Source organism: Cervus elaphus, chromosome 21, assembly GCF_910594005.1.
Source record: "Cervus elaphus chromosome 21, mCerEla1.1, whole genome shotgun sequence".
NCBI classification, from domain to species: Eukaryota; Metazoa; Chordata; class Mammalia; order Artiodactyla; family Cervidae; genus Cervus; species Cervus elaphus.
Window position 1 is genome coordinate 33595994 of NC_057835.1, and position 25057 is coordinate 33621050.

Below are 25057 nucleotides of genomic sequence, written 5' to 3' on the forward strand. Positions count from 1 at the left end.
ATAGCCTTCATGTTTTCTTCCTCAAATTATGATGATCATCTTTTCCAAAAATACTGAATGGCTTCATCCATTTTTCCTAAGATTCTCTCTTTAATTATTTGCATCAAAAGTCACTGTAATTGGGTTTCCTTAAAAACATCTATAATAGTATGTTATCATCTTTCACCTTCAGTTGGCCATCAATAGTTTTGAATTCTTTAATGTCACACACATGAATCTCATGAAAACCTGCATACTTTTTGCAAGATATACATTTCAGTTTGCAACTGATTTTATTGTATTTGACCCATAAAAATATTAATAATGGACCAAAAGCAATATTTAAGCGGGAATAAATTTTTAAAGTGGTAAATTTTTTTCCAATAATCAATCTAGTAACAGATACTAGATACCTGTGCAAAGAAAACAGTGATCAAATTGCCAACATCTGTTGGATCATAGAAAAAGTAAGAGAGAGTTCAAGAAAAATATCTGCTTTATTGACTACACCAAAGCTTTTGACAATGTGGACGACAACAAACTGGGGAAAATTCTTCAAGAGGTGGGAATACCAGACCAGTTTACCTGCCTCCTGAGAAATGTGTATGCAGGTCAAGAAGCAACAGTTAGAACTGGACATGGAACAAGAGACTGGTTCCAAGTTGGGAAAGGAGTACGTCAAGGCCGTATATCATCACCTTGCTTATTTAACTTATATGCAGAGTACATCATGTGAAACGCTGGGCTGGAGGAAGCACAAGCTAGAATCAAGATTGCCAGGAGAAATATCAATAACCTCAGATATGCAGATGACAACACCCTTATGGAAGAAAGTGAAGAAGAACTAAAGAGCCTCTTGATGAAAGTCAAAGAGGAGAGTGAAAAAGTTGGCTCAACATCAAAAACACTAAGATCATGGCATCCAGTCCCATCACTTCATGGCAAATAGATGGCGAAACAAAGGAAACAGTGAGAGACTTTATTTTTTTGGGCTCCAAAATCACTGCAGATGGTGACTGCAGCCACGAAATTAAAAGACGCTTGCTCCTTAGAAGAAAAGTTATGACCAACCTAGACAGCATATTAAATAGTAGAGACAACACTTTGCTGACAAAGGTCCATCTAGTCAAAGCTACAGTTTTTCCAGTACTCATGTATGGATGTGAGAGCTGGACCATAAAGCTGAGCACCAAAGAACTGTTATTTTTGAACTGTGGCGCTGGAGAAGACTCTTGAGAGTCCCCTGGACTGCAAAGTAATCAAACCACTGAATCCTAAAGGAAATCAGTCCTGAATATTCATTGGAAGGACTGATGCTAAAGCTGAAACTCCAATACCTTGGCCACCTGATGTGAATAACTGATTCACTGGAAAAGACCCTGATGTTGGGAAAGACTAAAGGCAGGAGGAGAAGGGGACGATGAGAATGAGATGACTGGACGGCATCACTGACTCGATGGACATGAGTTTGAGTAAGCTCCGGAGTTGGTGATGGACAGGAAAGCCTGGGGTGCTGCAGGCCACTGGGTCACAAAGAGTCAGACACAACTAAGCAACTGAACTAAACATAGACACTAAGGAATCATTAAAATAACATACCTACTATACTCATACAAAGATGCTCAAAATTTATGTATTTATAGAATAATGCTTATTATGATTTCATGTGCTTAAAAAGGATTTTCATATATATACCTATAAAATGTACCCAGATGTATATGCGAACAAAACTGCAATAAAAAAAACCTTTAAGAAACCACAAACACTACTTATCTCTAGGGAACTGGGAAGGAGAAGTTTCCTTAACTGCATTCAATACCCTTCTGAATTTTTAAATTTCACCACAAAGAAGTATTACTTTTACAATAATGATGGTGATGAGGACACTATGGGCATGTTGTGTGTGGGTGCTGAGTCGCTCAGTTGCGTCCGACTCTTTGCGACCCCATGGACTGTAGCCTGGCAGGTCCATGGGATTCTCCAGGCAAGAATACAGAAGTGGGTTGCCATGCCCTCCTCCAGGGGATCTTTCTGACCCAGGAATCAAACCTGAGTCTCTTACGTCTCATGCACTGGCAAGAGGGTTCTTTACCACTAGCGCCACATGGATGATGCTGTAACTAAGCTATAAATTAAGTACCTAGTAATGATACAGAAAAATCTGTGATTCCAGCTTCCAGGAGTTTAAACTAAGTCCTAACTTACTGAAGGCATTAAATTTAGAATCTCAAAAGCTAGTTAATGAAAAGCCTTTCAAAAGATATTCTTATGCAATACTTGATTACCCTAATAGTTGTTCCCCCCCGCAAATATATTACCTCAGACAGCAAACTTTTTATTCTATTATCCTTTAGAGATAAACAGGAACAATGAACTTTGAAGGAACAAAGTTTAACAATGAATCAAAAAATTCACCAATAGTTTTAGACTCTACACTGCAACTAACTACCCAGAAACTACCACTTCTTGAATTCTGGCATCACATCAAAGAAAAATATCAACCATTATAAGGACAGGCGACTATAATACATCTCTTTTCCAAATAGCAGGGCCGGATTTTCTTCACATACTTCAGCCAAAGCAACACACTGAAACAAGTTCCAAGCAGACTGTCTTCCATTAAGCCAAAACTAATGAGATCTGAAAAGTGTAAGTCAACGACACTCATTAACTTTTGTGCTTTGGAAGACACAGAATTTTTTTTCATTAAAAAACATTTTGTTAACACACAATTGGTGTTACTGTTATTTTCAAATGAATAGTATTTGAATTTTTCTACTTTGTAATACAAAAAAATATCAATAGATAAAATCCATATTTAAAAAAAAGAGCTCTTTAGCATCTTCACCAACTTTGTGAGCGTGGTCCTGAGCCAAAATTTTGAGACCAGTTCAGTTCAGTTGCTCAGTTGTGTCCAACTCTTTGTGACTCCATGGACTATTATGTAGTCCATGGAATTCTCCAGGCCAGAATACTGGAATGGGTAGCCCTTCCCTTCTCCAGGGGGTCTTCCCAACCCAAGGATCAAACGCAGGTCTCCCACAATGCAGGTGGATTCTCTTCCAGCTGAGCCACAAAGGAAGCCCAAGAACACTGGAGTGAGTAGCCTATCCCTTTCCCAGCGGATCTTCCTGACCCAGGAATCGAACTGGGATCTCCTGCATTACAGACAGATTCTTTACCAACTGAGCTATGAGGGAAGCCCCTCCCCCCCCCCCAAAAAAACACATTATGGTAACACACAATTGGTATTACTGTTATTATTAAATGAATAGTATTTGAATTTTTCTACTTTGTAATACAAAAAAAAAAAAAAAATCAACAGATAAAACCCAGTTAAAAAAAAAAAACTCATTTGCATCTTTACCAATTTTGTTAAGAGTGGAAAGTGGTCCTGAAACCAAAAATTTTGAGATCAGTCCAGTTCAGTCGCTTAGTCGTGTCCAACTCTTTGCAACTCCATGGATTACAGCACGCCATCCTTCCCTATCCATCACCAACTCCTGGAGCTTGCTCAAACTCATATCCATCGAGTCAGTGATGCCATCCAACCATCTTATCCACTGTTGTCCCCTTTTCCTCCTGCCTTCAATCTTTCCCAGCATCAGGGTCTTTTCAAATGAGTCAATTCTTCACATCAGGTGGCCAAAGAAATGGAGTTTCAGCTTCAGCATCAGTCCTTCCAATGCATATTCAGGACTGACTTCCTTCAGGATAGACTGGTTGGATCTCCTTGCAGTCTAAAGGATTCTCAAGAGTCTTCAACACCACAGTTTGAAAGCATTAATTCTTGGGTGCTCAGCTTTCTTTATAGTCCAACTCTTACACCCATACATGACTACTGGAAAAACCATAGCTTTGACTAGATGGACCTTTGTCAGCAAAGTTGAGATGGTAAGGACCAAAAGGCAAACAGCTTGGAACAATTTGTGTACAACTAGGATGAATGAGTTAAAGAACTGGACATGGAACGGCAGGCTGGTTCCAAATAGGGAAAAGGGTATGTCAAGGCTGTATACTGTCACCCCACTTATTTAACTTCCAGATGTTCAAGCTGGATTTAGAAAAGGCAGAGGAACCAGAGATCAAACCGCCAACATCCGCTGGATCAACAAAAAAGCAAGAGAGTTCCAGAAAAACTTCTATTTCTGCTTTATTGACTATGCCAAAGCCTTTGACTGTGGGGATCACAATAAACTGGAAAATTCTGAAAGAGATGGGAATACCAGACCACCTGACCTGCCTCTTAAGAAATCTGTATGCAGGTCAAGAAGCAATAGTTAGAACCGGACATGGAACAACCGACTGGTTCCAAATAGGAAAAGGAGTACATCAAGGCTGTATATTGTCACCCTGCTTATTTAACTTTTATGCAGAGTACATCATGAGAAACGCTGGGCTGGAGGAAGCACAAGCTGGAACCAAGACTGCTGGAAGAAATATCAATAACCTCAGATATGCAGATGACACCACCCTTATGGAAGAAAGCGAAGAAGAACGAAAGAGCCTCTTGATGAAAGTGAAAAAGTAGAGTGAAAAAGTTGGCTTAAAACTCAACATTCAGAAAACTAAGATCACGGCATCCAGTCCCATCACTTCATGGCCAACAGATGGGGAAACAGTGGAAACAGTGTCAGACTTTATTTTTTTGGGCTCCAAAATCACTGCAGATGGTGACTGCAACCATGAAATGTAAAAGACGCTTGCTCCTTGGAAGAAAAGTTATGACCGACCTAGACAGCATATTAAAAAGCAGAGACATTACTTTGCCAACAAAGGTCCATCTACTCAAAGCTACAGTTTTCCCAGTAGTCATGTATGGATGTTAAGAGTTAGACTATAAAGAAAGCTGAGCACCCAAGAATTGATGCTTTTGAACTGTGGTGTTGGAGAAGACTCTTGAGAGTTCCTTGGACAGCAAGGAGATCCAACCAGTCCATCCTAAAGGAAGTCAGTCCTGAATATGCATTGGAAGGACTGATGCTGAAGCTGAAACTCCAAAACTCTGGCCACCTGATGCGAAGAACTGACTCATTTGAAAAGACCCTGATGCTGGGAAAGATTGAAGGCGGGAGGAGAAGGGCAATGGCAGAGGGATGAGATGGTTGGATGGCATCACCGATTCAATGGACATGAATTTGAGTAAACTCCGGGAGTTGGTGATGGACAGGGAGGCCTGGCGTGCTGCAGTCCATGGGGTCGCAAAGAGTGGGACACAACTGAGCGACTGAACTGAACTGAGAATGAACGAATTAAAATGTGGTGGAGGTGGGGTTGGGGGATGAAATGTTACAGATACTAAGCTTGTTTTTAGATCTAATCTAATGTCTTCTTTAAAAGTTAAGAAATAGGGGAAATGTATTTAACGTTTTTATATTAACCTTCATATTTAGATTTCCAGTGTCTTCATCTTATCCTGTGGATCTGATTTACCATCTGGTGTCACTTCCTGACAACCTTAAGAACTTCTCATATTTCTTTTAAGGCCAGTCTGCTTGCTACAAATTTCCCTCAGTCTCTGCATAGGAACATATTTATTTCACCCTCATTTCTGAATGATAGCTTTGCTAAATGTAGAATTATTCACAGGCAGCTTTTTTTCTTCCAGCCCTTCAGGCACGTCACCCCATTGCCTGCAGAGTTTCTGAGGAGAAGGCAGCCACTGATGGTAACTGAATTCTTTTTTTTTTTTTTTTTCATTTATTTTTATTAGTTGGAGGCTAATTACTTCACAACATTGCAGTGGGTTTTGTCATACATTGACATGAATCAGCCACGGAGTTACATGTATTCCCCATCCCGATCCCCCCTCCCACCTCCCTCTCCACCCGATTCCTCTGGGTCTTCCCAGTGCACCAGGCCCGAGCTGAATTCTTTTATCTTGCTGCTCTCACGGTTTCCTTGCTGTCTTTCAACAGATCGTCCACACTGCATCTAGGCACAGGTCTCTTTGTATTTATCCACCAAGATTCACTGAGCTCCTGGTGTGTAAAGCTCTTCATCAAATTTGGGAAGTTTCCCAAAATGCTGTTTTCTGCACCTTTCTCTCTCCTTCTGAGACTCCCATTACACATATATGTTTTATGCTTGAGTCTGAGGCTCTGTACATTTTTCTTTTTCAGACTGAATCCTATCTGTTGGTCTGTCTTCAGATTCATTGACTCTTTTTACTAGCATCCCAAAACTGCTGAGCCCGTCTGGTGAATTTTTCATTTCGGGTATTGTAGTCTTCAAGTCTAAGAATTTCCATTTCAACGTTTCACTTTGGAATACACCTAGATTTATTCGCAAAGAAGTTGCAAAGACAGTACACAGAGTTCCTGTATATGCTTCACCTAGCTTCTCCTAAAGTTAGTACCTTACATAATCATGATAAACTTATCAAAAGAAAGTAACATGGATTCAAAACTGTACACTTTACTCAGATTTCACCAGTTTTCCCTCAAATGTCTTTTTTCTGTTACAAGATCTAATGCAGAATACCATATTGCATTTAGCCATTATGTCTCCTTCAGTTCAGTTCAGTCACTCAGTCATGTCCAACTCTTTGCGACCTCATGAACTGCAGCACGCCAGGCCGCCCTGTCCATCACCAACTCCCGGAACTTATTCAAACTCATGTCCATCGAGTCGGTGATGCCATCCAGCCTTAGTCTCCTCTCATCTATAGTAATTTGTTTCTCATGATCTTGACAGTTTTCAAGAGTACCAGTCACGTGCTCATGTAGCATGATCCCAAATTTCACTCTGTTTTCTGATGATTGGACTCAGGTTATACGTCTTGACATCATATCAAGGAGAGGCTTCTTTTTGGTTTTTTGTTTGTTTTTAAAATAATTTTTACACTCCATTTGTTGGAGAATCTCCATCTGTTGATTTACTATTGTCATATTTTCCTTTAATTATTTAAATACAGTTTCCTTTGGTTCTTTTAACATAGCTACAGTAGTTGAAGTCTACTAAATCTAACATTTGGGAACATTCAGACACAATTTTTTGGGCTGCTATGTTTTTCCCCCATGCACTAGTTACACTTTCTTTCTGTTTTCTTCCATGGCTTGTAATTTTGCTATTGCTAAGCCTTGGGATTTTATACAATGTAGCAACTCTGGACTCTGATTCTTTTCACCTTACAGGTATTGTTGCTGTTTTTTACTTTTCTGTCTGGTATCATGCCTGGGCTAAATATGTGAACTCTTGCCTCCCCGAGGTATGTCATCACTGATGTCTCTGCTCAGTCTTGTTTTAAATAGACCTTTTTATTTTCAAGCCTAACTTCCCAGGGCCTGCAGCTTTGCATAACCTCGTGGTCAGCCTGTGACAGGACAGAGATTATGCTCAACTCCTCAAGTCAGTGAGGTTCCCTCCTCTGCTGACCGGTACATGCAGAGGTAGGTGAGCTTATGTGATGCTCAGTCTGTTCCAGTTTGCCCCAGGTTTCCTTTCCTCAGGGCCCTTTCACATCTCCCAGGTGTCTTTCCTGTGTTTATGCTCCGCCTCATCCAGCACCATGTTTACCCCAAACAGCACTGCAATTCCAGGCTCTTTGAGCTCACCACTGGCCCTCCCTACACCTCTGAAAATTCGCATCCACAGAAGAGGTTACTGCACATCACCCATCACTCCAAAGAGCTGAGCCCTCTTCAAGCTGAAGTCTGTATGCCCTGCTTCCCGCTGGCAGAACCTCACGGCAAGCAAGCCAGGACACAGTGGGGTGAAATGGGAGGAGCTCCAATCAAGAATGCCACAGATTTTCGTTTTTCTCACTCCAAGTTCAACGGCATTACACTTTCCAAAGTTTCATGCAATTGGCCTTTGGTCAGTCTCCAGAGTACTAAAATGGTTGCTTTAGAAAAGCAATGTAGAAATAAAAATTCTATTCAAATGTTCACACTCTTTGAACCAGTAATCCCAGTTCTATAAAAACTAACCTAAGGAAACCCCGAATGTAGAGAAAGCTGTGTATAGCACATTCTTTTATTTCTGCACAGAAAAACATGGGATAAAAATGTCTAAAATGTTAACAGCAGTTATCTCTGGATGGTAGACTACGGACGATGCTTATTTTCTTCTTTATAACAAGTGTGTATTAACTTTGGTCCAAAAAAAAATTCAAGTGACTTTTTAGAATTCCTCTTAACAAATATCACCCAACTCTCTCTTATAATGTGTTTGCTGTTCCCAGTCCAAATGGACAGGGCTATTTTAATTCTGGGTTTTTCCTTCCCACTCACCGAAAAAAACTCAGAGAAGCACAATCAGAAAGGCACTCTCAGAAAGAGATCTAAATCCAAATCCTAGAAACACTGCTTACAGCTTTGCTACTCTGGGTAACTTTTCTAAATCTCAATGCATCCTTAAAGAAGATTATGTAATCTTAGAGATTAAGATAGGGAAAAGGCAATGGCAACCCACTCCAGTACTCTTGCCTGGAAAATCCCATGGATGGAGGAGCCTGGTGGGCTGCAGTCCATGGGGTTGCTAAGAGTCAGACACGACTGAGTGACTTCACTTTCACTTTTCACTTTCAAGCATTGGAGAAGGAAATGGCAACCCACTCCAGTGTTCTTGCCTGGAGAATCCCAGGGACGGCAGAGCCTGATGGGCTGCCGTCTATGGGGTCACACAGAGCCAGACACGACTGAAGTGACTTAGCAGCAGCAGCAGAGATTAAGATAGCTCCAGTACCAAAGAGGGCAGCTCAGAAAGGGTATAAAAATGAAGCTGGAACTTTGGGGGGTGGGGGAGGGAAAAGTCTGGGACTATAAAATGAAATTGTCAACGTAAGAATATGGTTTGGGATCCATCCCAAAGAGAGTTGTGGTGACGCATGATATGACATGCTGAGAATGACTCTGACAGAGGAAGTTTTTCTTCCTTCTGTAGTGAACACTTCCTATGTGTTGAAGGAAGGACACAGCAGGGAAGTGTGTGAACAAGGTCCGTGCTTCCTGACCACACCTTCTGTGGTGGCGGGGATGGAGAGTGAGGTCTGGGTGGAAGCCAGACAGAAACAGACAAATCCAGTTAGTGGGTCTGTGTCATAAATAAAACAAGGTAATAAGACAGATGGGGGAGGGGTGCTTTTTAAATAGGGTGGTCAGGGAAGGCTCCTCTGCAAAGGGTGAGCTGAGACTTGAAGGAAGAAGAGGCACAGAAGACCTTGGGTCTGGGGGCAGAGCAGGTACAAGGTCAAAGATGGGAAGAAACCTGACAATGTTCACAGACAGCAGGAAGACCACTGCAAAAGGAAACAAGACTGAAGTTAGGAGGGGCTAGATTTTACAGGGCTGTATGCTGAAAAGGAGTTTGAATTTTATTTTCATTGTGACAAGCACCATGAAACAGGGATTTTTCAGCACAGTAGCATGATCTGGCTGCATTTTTAAAATTACTTCGAGACGTCCCCTGGTGGTCTAGTGGTTAGGATTCAACGCTTTCACTGTGGAGACCTGGGTTCAATGAGTGGTCAGGGAACGGAGATCCAGGAAGCTGCGTGGAGCAGTCAAAAAAAATTTTTTTGGACTGATCTGGCCAGAGAGAATTCTAGCAACAGGATACCACATACCTTGAACTAGTAGGAGTGACAGCACTCGCAGTGGCAGGATCAAGCAGCATTCCCACACAGGCGGTTTCAGCTCTCTCTTTCTAAGCAAGCATAAAGGTCTCTTGTCACACCTTCCTTGGTTCTCCCAGCTTCACTGTGCCCTCACTGAACTTCACACACAATCCTCCTCAAGCACTGCAATCATGTCCTTACACAGCTATCTTTCTTGATGGACGAACTCTAAGAACGGGAAGCAGGAAGCGTGTCTTATTTATCTTTGATAAACCAAGCCAAGTGCCTGGCAGGGTAAAAGTGCTCCAAAATCTCCTGACAATTGCAAGGAGGAACAAACACATTTTAAAACATTCAAAGCTGTGTGTGTTAGTTTCCTAGGGCTGCTGGAGCCAAGAACCACCAACAGGGTGTCTTACACTAACAGGGATTTATTCTCAGTCTGCAGGCTAGGAGTCCAGAATCAAGGTGGTGTGGGCAGGGCTGTGCTCCTCTGAATAAACGAAGGCGCGAGGGAGGACCCTCCCATGCACTGCAGCGGTTCCCCACGCGGCCCGGCCAGCACCGGAGTTCCTGGCCTGTGGCCGCCATCAGTCCCGTCTCTGCTCGCTCTTCACGGTTTGCCTTCTTGTGTTTCAGGGGCTCTCTGGGTCCTTGCCTCTTCTTAGACTCCAGTCTGCCCTAACCCATATGACCTCAACTTGACTGCATTTACAAAGATCCTCGTTCCAAACAAGGTCACGTTCTGAGTTTCCACATAGACGTGAATTTCTGGTGGACTCTATTCAACCCATCACACCTTTCAACACTGCAATGGACTGCCTTAAAAAGCGGTAGTCTTCTCATTCCAAAAGTGCTCAAGCAAAAATGGAGTAGCCACAATCAGGGTGTTCAACTGAAGAGACGGCCACAGTGCCCAGCATGTCCCTAACCCCGTGTTCCAGTTACTCATCTGGACGCCGGGGGGCTAACTCGCCCAGACTCCTCTCACTTTGATGTTCTATGATTCCAGGTCATAAATATTATAGCAGAAAGCTTACCTTCTCAGCTCTGAAATGGGCAAAATATTTTTTGTAGACTATCTGCCTCCAAACTCACTCCGTTTTTCCATTAACAATGTGGTACATTCCTCCACACATCAAACCACCACTATAATTCCATTTTAATAAACCGTTCTTGAATACCTACTATATGCCAGTGAGTAACTCGTTTCTGACCAACCTATCAACATAATAAATTATTAGCTTGTGTATTCCTACAGAGAACAGTAAAATACAGCAACAAGGTACTGTGGTGAAACACAGTCAACAGTGGCTGACACCCGGGGTCACACACGTCCTGAGGAGCACCCAGGCATGGGGAGTTTCAAGGGAATCGATTTTTAGGTGCTCAGCTTCCAAATGTACAACGTTCTAGAACCATTCTACTGACACTTTTCATTTACCTCCTCTCCCCTTTCATCTCTCCTCTTCTACCAGACGTAACTCAACACTTCCTAAAACTTCCTGTGGAGCTGGGGCCTGACAACAGCTGAGGAGCCCAAAGGAGAGTCTAAAGCATTCATGTTGAAAAAGTTAATCACTTTCTGGACTGTGTATCAATTTTTTTTTTTTTTCAAGTCAAGGGTCACCAGCTCCTACTATCATGAAAATGGAAAGTGGATCAAGTCCATTTGCTAAATCTATAAACGAGACTTCTCAATACTTCCACTATTAAAGTAAGAAAGAAGAATATCAATGGAGAACCTCATCTTTTCTAATAACATTTATAAATAGATAAAATCTATTAATAAGATGATTAAAATAAAATTCATGTCCCATTAAATTTTTACTATTTAATACTTATAAATTTTATAACTCACATGTTATTTTGAATGTCTACTGGCTATCATTGTATTGACAACTCAAGCCAAAATAAATTTGACACAGCCTTACAGACACAGAAAATTTCAAATGTTTTACATTATAATTCTTTTTGCATAGAACTCAGAAAAAATGGTGACACTGCTAAAATATTTTCTATTTCCATCTGTTAAATTAATGAATGAATTTACTTTTGTTGTAGAAAAGTACACTGTAACTGATTATTATTCTTTTATACTTGAAAGCATTTTAAGGATAAGCAGGAACAATCAAATAGAAACGAGCTCAAAGAGAAAAATAAGGAATATGAAAATTCTGACTTGAAATTAAGAGCTTGCTCATACCGTGGTTTAAGTAAGATACCAAAATCTATATCATTTGCAAATACTGATACAAATCTATATCATTTACAAATACTTACAAATACAAAGAAAAGTTCTAGATGAGTCAGTCTTTTGTCTGTTTTTTCAAGTTTTTCAAAGGGATGTGAGCAAAAAAATGTTTGAAAACCCTTGTGGTAGAAGTCTAAATATGTCATTAGTCTTAACCTTCATCCTAAGATACTGCCTATTGGACATCCTCACCTGGATGGCTCCCCAAAAACTTGAACTAGACGTATTTAATGTGAACATAAAATGAATGCACTCTACCATCCTTGTCCAGTCCTCCACACACATACACAAAACAGGAAAAGAAGAAAAACAAAATCTGCCTCTTCTTTTGTATTTGTGTTACTAGCCTCATGGTCTAACTACCTGGTCTCCCAAATTTAAAAGGTGCAGAGTTTTTGTCTGTTTGTTTTTAACCTCTCAAATCAAATCAGTTCCTAGGATCTAACTCCTCCTAACTTTCTATTCCTTCCACCACTACTACTGCTCAAAATCTCTTCACAGGCTGTCATCAAATAGCTCTTCTTTAAAACAATAACTATATACTTAAACGTACTTCCCAACACCTCCCATGGAGAGTGAAACCTCTTTATCATTACCATAGCTTTTTATCTGTCAATCATGCAACTGAGCTACCAAATAATCACAGAATCATGAAGTTGGCAGGAACCAGAAGAGTTAAACCCCTACATAAGAACTTCATCCAAGTATCTTTTGGGAATTTACAATCTCACGAGGCAGTGTTCATGAGGTTTTCTTCTCTGGACATCTCAGTCACAGACCCAGCCCAAATACAACTTATTTAAATTTTTCTAGGATTAAGAGATTTGTATGATGCAGGGAGTTCAAACCTGCTCTGTGATGACCTGCTCTGTGATGATGGGGTGGGACCGGGTAGGAGGTGGGAGTGAGGCTCCAGAGGGAGGGGACATAAACACACCTATGGCTGATACCTGGTGATGTGTGACAAAAACCACACAACACTGTACAGCAACTATCCTTCAATTAAAAATAAATTTAAAAAAGGAGATTCATGCTAAAAGAACATGTAAAATTACATAAACTGCTAAACAAAAAGTTAAATTACTTATAATTTCACCATCCGGAGATAGCTTCAATTAGCATTTTGGGATATATACTGGCTCTGCCCCCCCTCCCCCTGCCCTCTTTTGCAAGCATGCAACTGTGTGAATGTTTATGTTTTGTGATCTATTTTTAAACAAATTAAAAAAAAAAAACCACTAAGGTTTTGTTTGCTAGCTTAATATTGCTATAAGCTATTTTTCATGCAATAATCTTCAAATTCTTCCCAGTATTTAAGTAGTACATAATACAGAAATAATAGGAAATACTAAAATTTATTTAGCCATTTGTAAACTGTACTGTATATACTTTAAATTCAATGCATTTTAGTAGTCACACAATGTAAAAAATATCATATACTCACAAGAAGAAATACTATAATTCAACCAATTGTAAATTAGGTTTTTAACTTTTCAGTGATAAATACATGACGAAAATCCCTGAGGATCATTAACCTTTATCTAAATTTCTGGTTATTTGCTCAGTACAGATTCTCAAAGGGAAATTATCAGGCAAAAGTATTAATTTTATTCAATTGTCAAATTACTTTTCAGAAAACTTAAAAACGATTTAGACTCTTACTAGCAGCTTGCATGAGTACAATCTTCAAGCTATACAGTTGCTTTTTAAAAAGTTGTCAATGTGAAAACAAAAATCAGTATCATTCTTTTAACATTAAATATGGACTTCCCTGGTGGCTCAGATGGTAAAGTGTCTGTCTACAATGCGGGAGACCTGGGTTTGATCCCTGGGTCGGGAAGATTCCCTGGAGAAGGAAATGGCAACCCACTCCAGTACTCTTGCCTAGAAAATCCCATGGACGAAGGAGCCTGGTGCCCATGGGGTCGACTTCACATACATACATGGTTAAATATAAGAGCTCCCTCTCTATTTCTATTGTTTCTACCTATTGGTCCTTATCTACCCTCTGAGGTAACATTTTTTTTTTCCATATAGTAAGAGGAAGTAGAAAAGAATGCATGGGCTTTAAGGGTCAGAATGACCCAGAGGTGAATTCTTTTCCAATACGTGGTAGTGTTGTCTTGGACTAGACACAACTTAAAGCTTGGGTCTCCTCCTGTATATTAGCAACTGACCTCACAAAGTAAGGAAAAGGCACTGCAATCGAGAACATACAACCAAAGCAAAACCTAAATTCATCCTTTTCTTCTCATTCACATGGCAATCCTTCAAATACTACAAGACAGCAATGCTCCATCACATCTCAACAGCCACTACCCACCTCCATTCCCACCCCTCCTGACTTCAATCCTGAGTCTTTTCCTCTCCAGACTGTCTTCCACTTCCCCCATCACATATCAAACAATACAGCTTCAAATCACCTCACCACCCTAGTCACTGTCTTCATAGTATGACTTGGCTAAATCTTGTTCCCCTAGAACATGGCGCCTAGGACAAATTATTTCAGATATGATTTGAGAAGACCATAGTGAAGGTTGTCATTTCAAATAATTGTCTCAAATCATCAAATGTTTTCTTTATCCAGATCCGTGAGTCAACAAAATCTATAACCCATAAACCTAGAAGTCTAACTATATTCCACTCACCTTCACCAATGAGGCAAACCAGTTTGAAAGTAAGACTCTGGAATGTGAAAGGCTCTTCTCCAACATCTTGCCTGATGCTTTAGGCAAAGCAAGTGCAAGTACTAAACTCAGTTTATGTGCTCCTTGGTAAAAATGGGATTTAATGTCTCTAAGCTCAGTTTTTACTCACTCAGTAAAAATGGGAGTACTGCCAATTATCTCATAAAGTAATCTTTTATAAAGATTAAAAACATCAGTTACAGTATCTGGCACGTAGGAGGTACTCAGTAAGTGAAAACAAATAATTATAATTAATATTAAAGAGAGATTACTGCCTCTTTACTGAGTGCTGTTTGCCGAGTACTTTACATGGTCCTGAGCCAGAGTTTGGTCTACTCAAAATTCCGAGAAATAGAGTAGATTTGGCCAGTATTCAGTCATCTGATTAACAATTTTTCTTTCCCAAACTATGCCCTCCCTGCCTTTGTCCTTGCCTTCTCCCTCTAGCCATCTTCTGAAAACGAAGTGCCAATCCCTACCAGCAGGTGGAGGCATGGAGCAAGAATCCTAAATTCCCACTCAAAATTAGAAGCAGGAGAGACTCATGTCCATCACAGGATCAGTGGCATAGGTCCCTTCAGAAGGTTTCCTGCCAGCAGCCAAAATGAAGCCCTGCATGCTTAGAAGGCTCATCTACAAATATAATTTTTATTCCTTTCCCCATATACTGATCACATGAACATTTATACCTGAATGCAACCATACAAAAGTATCATTTATGAATAATCTTTTGAAAGGTGTATTTGTCAACAATGTAAAAATTTACCTTAATTTCAGGCAAGAACAGACCATTTCAATGTGGAAGAGAACACTCAATTTTCTCGCAATTCAAATTATAAAATATGAACAATCTGTAGCCATAATAAAATAGGTTTTGAATTTTTTTTTAATTAGAAGAATAAAAATTGTTGAAGTTTTCTGGAGTGGTCAAAGGAAATGTAAGAAGGTCCAGAAAACTCTGACTAAAGATACTGAGTGAAAAAAAGATAATGGGTCAAAAGATTTCTAACAAAATTAGAAAGATTTTACAGAAACACAGCAAATGTGATACACAGTCTATAGTACAGACAAAAAAAAAATTAAATCCATTAAGAGTATCTGCATGCAATGAGGGTTCTTTATCATCTAAAATTTCCTAGGGTCTCTATAACTATTAATGATCCTAGATAAAAATTGAGTCAAGCTAAACTTTGTCTATTTCCCTTTCTTCAGCTCTCCTCTTTCAAGCTTGTCTCTGTATCCATCCTCAGAAAAGAATTCAATTCTCTAAAACTGCTCTAACCCTTTTTGCAAAGAATGAAGGGAAGGAGGGAGGGAGGAGGAAAGGAAGTGTTAGCAGAAGTCTTATCAAACTGCTTCAAAAAGAATGGGTGATACACACCCCTCCCTGTTTCCACCTAAAGTGAGCCCCCTAATCTTCCTAACTCCTGTAAAGGGCTTAATATTTTACCTCAAGCAGGGCTTCCATGTTTAAAAAATAATTTTTGAGTATACAGTATATACAACTGACACTAGGCAACGCAACAAAGCCACAAGATCTGGAAAAAGGTCTAAAACCTCTCAGTTCACATCCCACAGACGACACATGCTCCTGATAACAACGTATAAACCAGCAATTTCAACACCCTAATCCTCAAAACTACAGTCCAAATACACTATAAATTTACATTAATAGTATGTGTGAGCATGTATCTGTAGTATGAATATACATATACACACATATGTTTACTTTGAAGTAAAAGCCCAAACATGGGAGTACTGAATTTAAATCAAATTATGAACCCTTTCTGCAAACAGAACAATGAAACCAAGGTTCCTACCAAAGGAGTGTCTTGGCAGTGGGCAGGGAAGAAGGTCTCAGAAACAGAATCACTCCCTGGTTCACCACTGGCTGCACGACCTCCCTTCCCCCTCCACCACCCTCCCCACTGGCTTCTGAACACAGGCTTGTGAAGAGCCATGCAGCTGTGCTAACATCTGAGCAGTGCACCTTTACCAACTATTAGGTAGGTAACAGCAGCCGTAAATAAACACAGGATATGCAAAGGAGGGACTTTATTTTTGGGGCTCCAAAATCACTGCAGATGGTGACTGCAGCCATGAAATTAAAAGATGCTTCCTTCTTGGAAGAAAAAGACCAACCTGCTACTGCTGCCAAGTCACTTCAGTCGTGTCCGACTCTTGGTGACCCCATGGACTGCAGCCTACCAGGCTCCTCCGTCCATGGGATTTTCCAGGCAAGAGTACTGGAGTCCCAGACAGCACATTAAAAAGCAGAGATAGTACTTTGCCAACAAAGGTCCATCTAGTCAAAGTTATGGTTTTCCCAGTAGTCATGTATGGATGTGAGGGCTGGACTATAAAGAAAGCTGAGCACCCAAGAATTGCTTTTGAACTGCAGTGTTCGAGAAGACTCTTGAGAGTCCCTTAGACTGCAAGGAGATCCAACCAGTCCATCCTAAAGGAGATCAGTCCTGTATATGCATTGGAAGGACTGATGCTGAAGCTCCAATACTTTGGCCAGTTCGAAGAACTGACTCATTGGAAAAGACCCTAATGCTGGGAAAGATAGAAGGTGAGAGGAGAAGGGGACGACGAAGGATGAGATGGTTGGATGGCATCACCGACTTGATGGACATGAGTTTGAGCAAGCTCCGGGAGTTGGTGATGGACAGGGAAGCCTGGTGTGCTGCAGTCTATGGGGTCACAAAGAGTCGGACACGACTGAGTGACTGAACTGAACTGAAGCAAAGGAAATGTCACAAAAGAGGAAATGCAAATGTACAAAAACATATCAGAAAGTGTACTCTTGCTTACTGCAAGTGAAAACAAACTTAGAATACCACAGCACATCTGCTGAAGCAGTAAAGCATTTATATAAGTGTTTATAAAATATTTAAAATGTTTATCTAACATATAGTATAACGATTGCATACTATACAATTGGAAAGAGATATGCTCATTCATCTTTGAACCATAAAAGTGAAGATTCGAGAAAGTCAAAAAGCTTTCCTACCTCCTGACCCAATCAAGTGATTTCACTCTAAAGACTTGATCAAACTTGCATGAAGGTATTAAATGAAGTTTTGCAGATAACAGCAACAGCCCAAAAGGAGCTCTTATATTCAGCATCCAGAGAATGAGCTACTGACAGATCAACACATCACCACTAACCACCATTAACTACAACTACACACCACGTCCGCCAATGCCTGAGCCACTAGCCATATGCAGCTATTTAAACAAAACTCAATTGAAAATTCAATCCCACAGTCAAAACTAGCCACATTTCAAGTGCTCATCCCATGGCTGTGTGTGTGTGCCCAGCTGCTCAGTCATGTCCAATTCTTCGTGCTCCCACGGACTGTAGCCCACCATGCTCCTCTGTCCATGGCATTTTCCAGGCCAGAATACCGGAGTGGGTTGCCATTTCCTTCTCCAGGGGATAGTCTCGGCACAGGGATCAAACCCACTTCTCCTGCCTTGGCAAGTTGATTCTTTACCAATAGCACCACCTGGGAAGCCCTGATAAATGACTGGTGACTATTAGATACTACAGAGAACATTTCCATCATCACAAAAACTTCTTCTGATAGTCTATTAATCTACTTAGCTGCCTGTGTGCTGTCTCTCCTCCTCCATTACAAGCACCCATTTACCTAGAAACATCTTCTTAACCTTAGCCTAAGGCTTAAACTACCAAGTGAGGCTTACCTTCTTGTAGTCTCATGACACCTTGACAGTGCCACTACAACAAATATATCACATATAACCATACCATTTTCCTCACCAAAATCCTGTAAGCTTCTTCAAGGAGGAATCAACTGTTTTCCAAGGGGCTCTGAACTGTCCTGGCACACACAGGACTCTGATAATCTTTCCTACACTAAGAACACTGCTAAGGATGACAGATATGCACACTATGACTACAAGTTAAAAATGTTTATGAATAAGGACGGCAAGACTTCAGAAAGAAAAACTTGGTTAGGCTGGCAGGCTCACAAATGATTTTTTTTTTTTTTTAACTAATTCTTTGCATTTTCTCAGTACCTAACACATTCACAGAAGGTGTTCAGTAAATATTTGTGGAATAGTTTCTGGATTAAACAAAAAAAAAAGATACCAATAATGAACCCTATGGCAAAGGATGCACGCCTGGGTGATGTGCAGAGGTAGGTTCAGCAGTTATAACAAATGTTCCAACTGTAACAAATGTTAAAATATCCCACAGGTGAGAGATAGTGATAATAGGGGAATGGTACATGGGAAATCTCTCCATATTCTACTCAATTGTGCTGTGAACATAGAACTGCTCTAAAAAAATTAAGTCTATAAAAAAGATACAGATGCTAAATTAGCAATCAAATTTAGCTTATTACAGTGCTAAAAGCATATGTTTGCACACTAGATCCCCAAATTTTGTTCAATAATAATACATACCATAGATTTATGATCATTTAAAAAAAAATTAAACCTCAGATTTCTCACCCAAATAAGATTTGTTTCCAGTGCATAGGAAATCTGACTGAAATAATCCCATGTGTGGTGTTCTGGCATGCTACCAATATACTAACTCAACTTCCATGCTTAATAAGCACCTACCTACGAAAAGCACTGTGGCCACAGTGGTGGACAAGATAATTTCTGTTCTCACGTTTTTGTTTTCCAAATAACAAAGGTGTTCTGCGAGAGAAATGTTTAAATTCATCTAACAATAATACATATCCCCAAGATGGCACACACACAAAAAACCATTATCCTTATTTTTCAAATAATTTAAAAATCTCTCATTATCAACCATTCGAGAAAGTAGTACGCGACCTGTTTTAAAACAAAAAATTAATGCTTCATTTATTTACTTGGCATCCTTGGGAGAGCTGGTGCTCCACATAAATGAACTTTCCAGATAACTCATACTTGCCCATTTAAACACCAACACACACTGGAGGTTTTGTTTGTTTTAAACAGAATCAATCTTTCAACTTTTAAAAACAGATTCTATTAAGTACTATTTTGACTAATGTCAAAAACATGATTGTGTTGCAGACACTCAAGATGCCAAACTTTTTAAAAGCTGCTGGTTTTGAAGAGTGTTTCTTGCAGTCCTGAGCTTCTGGTGCATCAGTTGTCAACTTCTGCTGCTCTCAGTGTAAACCTGACTCCAGAAGTCTCCAATCCCCCTGCAAATGTGCCATTACTTGGAAAAGGAGTTTGTCAGAACTCAGAGGATCTCCTTTGGCTGCTGAGTCTTCTGATTTCCTGAATCTGTTAAAAAGTCTACAGTTACAAACTCCAAAGCAAGTTTTGGATAAATGAGATACTGCTAGACCTGGATCAAAGACTTTATGTTGATTTCCTATTTTCAACTGAGGCTCAGTCAGTGATAACTTCATTAGCCATTCACTCATTCAGCCAGTACTTACTAAGTCCCTACTATGAACTGGGCTCCAATATTAAAGTAAAAATTGAAAAATGAAAAGATTGCTAGCTGTGAACATATTTTAAATAGAAGTACTCTAAAATAAATGACTTCTATTTAGTACCCAAGGAGGAAAAAAACAAAACCAGGTTTCCTTAAGTCTTTTCAATGAGACTACAAAACCACCTAAACTTTTTATAATTCCTGTAGCTCTAGACTTAGAAACTCAAGATTCAAGGGTAAACGAAGCTTTTGATTTAACCAAATATTTACTTTAGGAGCTCTGAATAAGATTCCAAGATTTGTCTCTTTTTCAGTCTATTACAAATTCCCATTGGCCCCAAACAAATCACTATGATGTATGTTTTAGTATTAAATAATTATTTAAAAATTTGAAAATGATAAAACATACCCACTCAGCACCATGGTAAGTTTAATGTCACTTTAATGACATCGCTAAGTTGAACACTCAGGAAAACCAGAAGTTTCTATACACATCACTTTGGGGTACAAACAATTTTTTTTTTTAAGTTTTAAGAGTAAGTATAATCATCTTCCCGAATGATTCAGAAGGTAAAACAATCTGAGTGCAATCCAAGAGAAACAGGTTGGATCCTGCGTTGGGAAGATCCCCCTGGAAAAGGAAAATGGCAACCCACTCCAGTATTGTTGCCTGGAAAATCCTATGAACAGAGGAGCCTGGCGGACTATAATCCGAAGGGTGCCTGAGAGACGACTGAGCGACTAAGCATGGCATGGCATTACAGTGTGACTATCCAATATTTGCTTTATCTTCCACAATCAATTTTAAAATTCCATTACCCATTTATACCTAAAGCTAGGAACTGAGTTAAGAAGGAATGGGCCTTAAAATTGGTCTCTGAGGATTAATTAAGGCATCAGGTAAAACCCCTGGCATCAGCCTTACTTGTATTAATTCCCTTGGAATCTCCGATATCATTCATTTTCTCCTTGGGGAGCACAACTAACCTTATTCACCTTTTATAATTTTACAAGTGATAACTGACTGCCTTCATTATAACATTTAGACTGAACCGGAAATGAGTATTAGTCATGCGCTGCTGATATGAGAAAGGGAAAAAAGTTACTACCATTAAAAACCTTTTTAATCCATTAATATCTTTTCAATTTTAAATTTGGAACCTGAAAATGCTTGAAGCAGTACTTTAAGGGCAGATCATGGACCTAACTTTCAAAGTTACTACATAACATTATTTTAAAATGTCACAGTAATCTTTATAAGTTGACTCGGACCTCATTAGCATACTACTTTGTCCCGTGAAAGAAGTCTGATTTTAAATAAAAACAATTCAGAGAAATCCAAATATAGGCTTCTGCTCTCTCTCTCCAAACTATTTAGGCAAAGAAGCAAATGACGAATATTTACCGGACACACCTACTCTAAGAAATCTCTGTTGGGTGCTATCCACTGTACCAGTAAAAACAAAAAGAAATACAGACCGGGCTCAAGTTATTTACAATATACCTGGGGTGGGGGGTGGGGGGGATATGCTCCCATAAAAGAAGCTAATACTAGTCAACAGGAAAAATAAACATATGTGACAAAATGTGATCATGAACATGTAACGTTCTGGCAGCAGAAATGGACGGCACTCAGTTCAAATGTAAACAAAATTCTTTTGTACTGCCTATTTTAAATCTGGCAATCAAAATCTGCCAGAAATAAGAGGCTGTGCCAACAGAATCAAAAAACCGAAATTCTCAGGAGCAACTGGTACTGGACCATTCAAAACAAAGTCTTCCTGTGAGTACTCCATCAGTAGTTTTTCTCTTCATAATCTTCTTATCAAATTAAAAACAAAACTGATTCCTGGCTATCAACTTTCCGGAAACCGAAGCTTTGAGGAGGCACTCCGAATACTTGTTTCTCTGACCTCACTCAGGGTCCATCCACAGAATGGAATAAGTAGGGAGACGAGCAACCGAGAATCGGCCTATTGTTCGGAGAACTGCAGGACCATCCCAGCACCGCGGGGCGCGCGGGAGGCGCAAACCCAGCACAGGTGTGTAGGGGTGAGGGGTGGCCAGGTGTGCCCAGGACCACAAGTAAGGAAGAGAGAGGCCCAACTTCCAGACTGAGACGTCGAGAAAAGGAAGACGACTTAAGTCATTCCAGACCCTTAAGCCGCTGAGCACAGAGTGGGGCGCGCCTGGGGAGGGTACGAAGGGGCTCCCAGAGCCCACCCGGCTCCAGCCTTGAGCAGGCCGGGGTGGGGGGTGGGGTGAGGCTTGAGTCCCGAGGATCAAAGAAAAGCCTCTCGAATCGAGGGGGTCAGCCTAGACATCCCCAAACAACGGGCAGTGCTGGTCGTGGGGGTGAACGGCGAGGACTGGGGAGTAGGGGTCGCGGAGGTGAAGCCAGGTGGAAGGAGAGAAACAAAAGAGCAGCCCCCAAGTGTGGGGCCCCCGGCGGCGGCGTTTACCTGGGAGAGCTGCCGGGGATTGGGGCAGCCGAAGAGCGCGGAGCTGGAACTGAAGCTGATGGCTCCTCGGCGGCTGAGGACGTGCTGGGGGACCGGCCTGTCCAGAGGCAGCACCGGCAGCTGGTAACATACTTCCATTGAATACGCCCGCCCTGCCCCCGCGCGGCGCCCGCCCTGCCGCGGCCGCCGGCCCCTGCGCTGGGAAGGGGCCGCGGCTCGGGGGCGCCGGGCCGAGGCAGGGGCAGGGCGGGCGGGCGCCGACCCCGGGCCGGGAAGCCGCGCTCACGCCTCCCCCACCCCAACACTCCGCCTGGGCCGCCGGCGGGAAGGCGCTGCGGCGGCCGCGGCGACAGTTAACGAAGACCAGCGCGCGCCCGGCTCCCGGGGTGCAAGCGAGGGCAGCACCCGCCAAGTCGGAGGGGGAACCCCGGCGTCCCCAGGCTGTTCGGCCCAGAGGAGAGGGTCCGGGGCGGGGGGTGGGGGGTGGGGGGGCAGCGGAGCAGGAGCGAAGCAAAAACAGAGCAAAGCGGTGCAAAAACACACAGCTGGAGCCAGCAGCGAGACCCAGCGCGCGCGGGGCTTGGATGCAGGCACCAGCTCCGGCCGCGGTCCTGCCCCCTCCCCTCCCCTCCCCCGGAGCCTGACTTCACTCCGCCGCCGGAGCGAGCCCGGCGTAATTCACACTTTGCAGCCGCGGACCCTGCGCCAACCACGGCCGCCGCCACCGTGACGTCACGACGCCGCGCCGCAGGCCCCGCGCCGCCGCAGCGCCCAGGGAGCCGGGCTAGCGGTGGTGGGGTTGAGCCGCCCTCCCCCGGGGCCGTACCTCGGGGCTCACTCACCGTTCCCTCCCGCTGCCCTCCTCCCCGACCCATCCTCGTCCAGCAACACGCCACCGCCCCGGCCAAGGCGCGTGCGCACGAGGCCCCACCGTGTGGGGACATTCCCCCTGATCGCTAAACTCTGGTGTTGGGGCGCTCTGAGGGTGTGGGGTGGGCTCTGCTTACGCGGGAGGCGCGATTCCGGCCTTTTCGCTTCGGAAACCCCAAGCACGCGGCCCAGTCGCAGCGCTCAGCCCTGACCGCCGGGTCACCGCCGTGTTTCCCTCCTTGAATTCCCATCCTTGGGCTTCGTTGGGAACCGCTGCGGCAGTGACGTCGGCGGGCCGCGCGGGCCCCGGACTCACCTCTACGTCACTGTCAGCACCCCGGGAGGGTCGGGGTCGAGCGCTCCCCTGGCAGGTGCGGGCCCCGGGGCCGTCCCGGGTGGAGGGGCGGAGAGCAGAGCCCAGTAAAGCGGGCGTGAGGAGGGGGCGAGGGGTTGGAGGAAAAACACCCGAGACTGAGAAAGAAGAAGTGAGAGTATGCATTGGAAAAAATGAGAAGAATGAAAATGAGAAGACAAAGGGGGAAAAGAGACTGCCCGCCCTTTACCAAATGTGTTTGTTTCTTGGCTTCGATTTTTAGAAGGCAGGAGGAAGAAAACTCTTGACCTGAGTTGTAGACTGCAGGTTTATTTTGTCACGTTTCTCCCCAAACCATGAAAGCTTTTCAGCTTCAACCCTTTGTTTCAAGTGCATTCCAGCCTCTGGGACATCAGCCTAAACCAGCTCTCCCCGGTTGGCAAAATTGCTTGGGCTCTGCTCTCAGGGGACCCACCCTTCCACTTACGTGCTATGACCAGCCACTGGCAAGGTGGCAGGTCTTTGAACATACTGGATAGCCCTTTCGGATGAGATCAGATATCATACGCTCATGATTTCATAAATCAACGGAAGTCTGCAAAATCTTTTATCTTTCTACGGCATCTGTTTCTTTTGTATCACTTAAAACTTTCTACCATCTTTGCGGGTGTTTTTCGACTTGTCTGCTTTCTACTATTAAAAAGACATCACTTCCACTGTTGTTTCATGGATTTTTTTTTTTTTTTTTTGTCTTCACTAAGTGGAAGCTTCCCTTTAGGGCAGCTTTTACCAACCGATGTCTTTGGATTTATGGATAGGAGCCAGATGAAAGTTCAAGTAAGGCTTTATTGGGCCTCATGATACTGCAGGAGGGAGTGAAAACTAGCAACAGATCTCCTTGCTAGCTCCCTGGGTGAGAGGGGGGAGGGGCATGAGCCTGTCCCTTAAATGGAGTAAGGGTAGGGGTCCTGAGGTCATGCTGGAGAGGTGGCCTAGGTAGTCTACCCAGCCCTTTGATGATGTTGTGTGCAGAAATAATGCACAGTACCATGCTTTTGCTCCCCACATCTCAGAAGTGGCAGTTGGGCTTTTGGTCTTTTTGTAGCTTATTGTTCATAATTTGCACCAGCTGTGCCTTCATGCGTGTAGTTTATTTTAGCCCCTTATTGTTTCTTTGTATTTATTGCTGGAGGAGCCCTCTGTTCAGGTGTAAGCACTGCAGCAAAGGGTCCCAGGTCCCAGCTTGTTTCACAATGACTAACCCAAGTTATCTTTGAAACCCTAGTTACTCCCACAACATCTCACAGATGCATTGAGCACCTTCTGTACCTCGTGATTAAGCTCAGTACTCTCTTGCTTACTTCTGATGAAAACCCCATGAGGCAATAGTTTCTAAATTGGAATGACGCTCAGGTAAACATAACTTGCCTAAGATCTTCCACAGATAAATGGCAGAACTTACCTCCAATAACATCTGAATTCTGTGTTCATCTAAACACCCAGAAGGCAGT

At 42.3% G+C, this 25057-nt stretch overlaps 1 protein-coding gene across 4 annotated transcripts in view; it reads right to left on the bottom strand.

Annotated features, from left to right (window-relative positions):
* The window catches only part of PDE7A (phosphodiesterase 7A), a 104376-nt gene extending 80499 nt beyond the window's left edge, over positions 1–23877 (bottom strand). The window contains exons 1-2 of one of the 4 annotated variants that reach the window (XM_043879103.1): positions 23371–23535; positions 22364–22483 (exon numbers count right to left, since the gene is read on the bottom strand). In XM_043879103.1, coding sequence (XP_043735038.1) covers positions 22364–22483; positions 23371–23484 — 234 coding nt within the window. In that variant the 5' untranslated portion in view covers positions 23485–23535. The other 3 variants (XM_043879104.1, XM_043879105.1, XM_043879106.1) reach the window with 3 other exon arrangements.
* Positions 23878–25057: the final 1180 nt, after the last annotated feature.